Source organism: Apium graveolens, chromosome 3, assembly GCF_009905375.1.
Source record: "Apium graveolens cultivar Ventura chromosome 3, ASM990537v1, whole genome shotgun sequence".
NCBI classification, from domain to species: Eukaryota; Viridiplantae; Streptophyta; class Magnoliopsida; order Apiales; family Apiaceae; genus Apium; species Apium graveolens.
The window spans coordinates 196,080,448-196,084,901 of record NC_133649.1 but is presented as its reverse complement, the minus strand read 5'-3'; the positions used below and the strand labels follow the sequence as shown (position 1 = coordinate 196,084,901).

The 4,454-nt window shown below is 33.0% G+C and overlaps 1 protein-coding gene across 1 annotated transcript; it reads right to left on the bottom strand.

Moving 5' to 3' along the window:
- Positions 1 to 2,512: 2,512 nt before the first annotated feature.
- On the bottom strand, positions 2,513 to 3,145 carry LOC141714764 (uncharacterized). The gene has a single exon (XM_074518264.1). The coding sequence runs from the start codon at positions 3,143 to 3,145 to the stop codon at positions 2,513 to 2,515; it is 633 nt and encodes a 210-aa protein (XP_074374365.1).
- Between the last annotated feature and the right edge of the window lie 1,309 nt (positions 3,146 to 4,454).

The following is a 4,454-nucleotide window of genomic DNA, read 5'->3' as shown; positions in this document are numbered from 1 at the left end:
CCCAATTGTTTCAGCCCATATAATGACCTTCATAATTTAATGGAGTAATTTATTGGGGTCTTGCACTATATGCTTCAGGCATTTTTAATCTATCGGGGATTTTCATGTATATGTCATTATCAAGTGACCCGTATAAGTAAGCAGTCACAAAATCCATTAAATTCATTCGGAGCCCTTCTAAAATTGACAAACTGAGTAACAATCTGAATGTTATTGAATCCATTACCGGAGAATAAGTCTCTCCATAATCAATTCCCGGTCTCGGCGAGAAGCCTTGTGCAACAAGGCGTGCCTTGTATCTTACAACTTCATTTTTCTCATTTCTTTTACGCACAAATACCCATCTATATCCCACAGGTTTTATACCTACAGGTGTTTGGACAATAGGTCCAAAAACTTGACATTTTTCAAGTGATTTTAATTCTTCTTCAATAGCTTCTTTCCATTTTGGCCAATCATTTCTTTTTTTACATTTATAGATCGATCTAGGTTCATGATCCTCGATTTCCCCAATAATATCAAGTGCATCTACGTATGCAAATATATCATCTATAACAATTTCTTTTTTATTTTTCCTGAAACAATGTAATTTATCAAGATCTCTTCATTGTCAATAATTTCAGGTGTTTGATCATCTTTTGAAGACGTCTCTTCAGATATAAAATTTGATTTCCTTTAAAACGATGTCATTGGATGTATCAATCTCTTTATTAATTTTCCTTATTTTTCTTGTAGTTTTATCCTTGTATCCATTAGGCCTACCATGCTTCTGGCATGCTTTAGACTTATTTGCTAGCATGATTTTATTTTTTTTCATCAGGAAGTTTAATCTTAAAAGGAATATTGACAACTGGTATATGTGACTTTGTCACATCAGTAAATGCACCAGGAAATCTATTTGCGACTTCTTGTAGGTGGATAATTTTTTGAACTTCAAGTTCACATTGATTTGTGCGAGGATCTTAATGAGACATGGATACTGCATTCCACAAAATTTCTTGCTTTTCTTTTTCAAATTTTGTCTTATCTCCCCCAATACAGGAAAAACTCTATCATCAAATTGACAATCGACAAATCTTTCCTTGAATAAATCACCAGTTATGGGCTCCAAATATGTAATAATTGAGGGAGAATCAAATCCAATATATACCCCTAATATTCTTTGTGGTCCCATTTTTGTTCGCTAGGGAGGAGATACCAGAACATAAACTGCACACCCAAATATTTTCAAGTGAGAGATATTTGGTTCTTGACTATTTAACCAGTTGTATTGGGGAATATTTATGATAAGAAGTCGGTCTTAACCGAACTTAAGAAGCCGCATGTAAAATTGCATGCCCCCATACAGAATTTGGTAAATTCGTTTTCATAAGTAATGGTCTTACAATTAGTTGTAGCCTTATAATGAAGGACTAAGCAAGACCATTTTGAGTGTGTGTGGGGGCAACAGATTGTTCCATTTCAATCCCAATCGACATCCAATAATCATTAAAAAATTAGGATGTAAATTCTCCTGCATTATCCAATCTTATTTTCTTTATATTATGATCAGGAAATTGTGCTCGTAATCGAATTATTTCAACAAAGAGTCGTGCAAAAGCAACATTATGAGTGGATAATAAACTAACATGTGACCATTGTGTTGATGCATCAATGAGTACCATAAAGTATTGAAATGGACCACTGATTGGGGTAATAGGTCCACATATATCTCCATGAATTCGCTCCAAAAATTTTAGGCATTTGATTGCAACTTTTATAGGAGATGGTTTTATTATCAATTTTTCTTGAAAACAAGCAACACATAAAAAATCTTTGGACAAAGGAACAATTTTGTCTTTGAGTGGATGTCCATTTGAATTTTCAATAATTCTTCGCATCATTGTTCAACCCAGATGGCCTAAACGATCATGCCATATAATAAATTTGTCCGGTCAATAGGCCTTTTACTAATATTCATGTGTGACTCAACTGGATTTATGAAATTATAATATAATCTAGAGTTATATGATAGAAGTTTTTCTATCACATGTTTCCTCCCTGAGACTATAGTTTTGATACATAAATATTTATTTTCATGTTCATTTGTTGTCTCAATATCATATCCATTGCGGCGTATATCTTTAAAACTCAAAAGATTCCTTTTTGATCGGGTGGAAAACATTACATTCTCAATCAATAAATATGTACCAGTAGGTAGCACTATACTCGCTCTTCCGGAGCCTTCAATTATATATGATGCACCTGATATTGTATTTACATTAGCTTTGGCTAATGCAAGATGCGAAAAATATTTTTGATTTTAACTTGTATGTGTCGTTGCACTATCTGCCAAACAAAAAGTTTCCTCATCTTTTATAACATATGATGAGAGGCTGCTGGCCATATTTCTTCATGAAAAATATAATATAATTAGAAGTAGAGGCAGAACATCTCAAGTACGTCATTAACAGAAAGAAAATAATGATAGTCAAAATAAAGAAAATGTTCAACTAGCACTGTAAGATCTAATTTATTTATTCTTAGGCTCATCAATACCAAATTTAGGCATGTTCACATCAACATCTTCAAAGAAATCACCGACTTCTATGTGAGTAAAGGTCGAAAGATTAACTTGATCATCATTTCCAATGTGTGCTTCAAGATGGGAGATCCCCAAGGGATCATTCTGTTCGGTGAAATTAATTTCAACATTCTTTAAAGAAGTTTGGTAAAGATTAACAAGTTGTTTAGAGGTACGACAGGTACGACTCCAATGTCCTTTCATTCCACAATAATGGAAAATACTTTTAGCCGTTTGACCCATCATAATTCCTTTAGGATTTTCCTCATTCTTTTTCCACTTCTCGGGGTGAGCTTTCTTTTTATATTTTGAGAAATTGTGGTAATTTTGACCACGACCATGCCCGAAACCATGTTCACGGGCACGTCCACGTCCATAATCACTACTGGTCACAAAATTCGCTTTAGGGAATGGTGTTGAACTAGTTGGACGAGCTTGATGATTTTTCATCAATAATTCATTATTTTGTTTTACAAGTAGTATAACAGAAATCAGTTCAGAATATTTCGTAAACCCCCGTTCACGATATTGCTGCTGCAGGAGCATATTATTTGCGTGGAGCTGATGACGAAGGAATATCATGACCTTTGCCTTTTCTTGCTCAGTTTCTCATTTCTTTATTTTATAGTGTCTCCATAATCCATAGCATTAAGGTGGATTTCAGCATCAAGAATTCATGTTAAATAATTATTTTCGGTGATATCAAGTGCGTTGAATTCAAGTTTTGTAAGATTCGACATAATCACTAAAATATAATTTAAATCAGTAAACAAGTGCATAAATAATAAATTCATACAATGATAAGCGAGTAATAAAAGAATTTTGATTACAGACTATAAAACAAGATATATCTTAAAATCAAGGATTAATATTATATCCTCGTAATGCATCCACATGCACTCACATAACTAGGTGACAACATATATTAAAGTTTAACAAGTTATCCTAAGTAAAATGGTAAATTCCCAAATCATCTTGTATCATCTATAAGTATGATTAAAATAAATAATATAACACAGTCTGTTAGATATAATTAATGATATCAGGATATAAACTATTAGAGTTTATTATCATAACTTAATATCAGTATTTACTGGAGGTGACGTCATCAGTACTTGAAGATCAGTAGTTGATGATCAGCAGTTGATGTCATCAGGATTTGATCACTTTAGTAGATATTCTACAAGGAAAATGATTGCAGAATTCAAGGCGGTGAAGAACTTTATTCAGAAGCAATCATACATGGATATGTATTAGGTTTCCTTATTATAACAGAATAGGATTCCTTATTGATTGTGTAATTGTGCACTATATAAGCACATATTAGGTTTACTCTATATGAGTTGTATTAACGAATTGATATATCTTTTGTGTAACCTAGCAGCTCTCAAGGATAATTGTTCACCCTTGAGAGAGTACCTGTGTAACAGTTTTTATTAGATTAATATAAAAACTGTTGATTCTGTTAAAGCTTTGTCAAATTGATTGTTTAAATTGTATTCACCCCCTATACAGTTGACTACGGACCTAATAATTGGTAACAGAGTTTGATGTTGATATAAAAACTATTTAAGATATGAAAATCAATATTTAATGGCACACAAAGAAGAACAGCAGAATCCATTACCACCCTAGCCGCACCAGCAAATCAACATATAAGTCATAATATGAGCAGATATGAGGCTATCAAGGTTCCAATTCTGAACATCCATGAATATCCAATCTGGAAAGTTAAGATGGCCATGTGCTTGGAAGCAACAAATCCTGAATATCTAAGTAGGATTTATGATGGTCCTCACAAACCAATGAAGGTAGGTGTTGTTGTTGCAGGAGAAGAAAAAAAGATGGTTGATAAGAATAAGAAGGACTACACTCATAAAGATATTTCATC

Excerpts from the sequence above, each read along its gene's own strand:
- LOC141714764 (XM_074518264.1), bottom strand. The coding sequence starts at position 3,145 with ATGATATTCCTTCGTCATCAGCTCCACGCAAATAATATGCTCCTGCAG.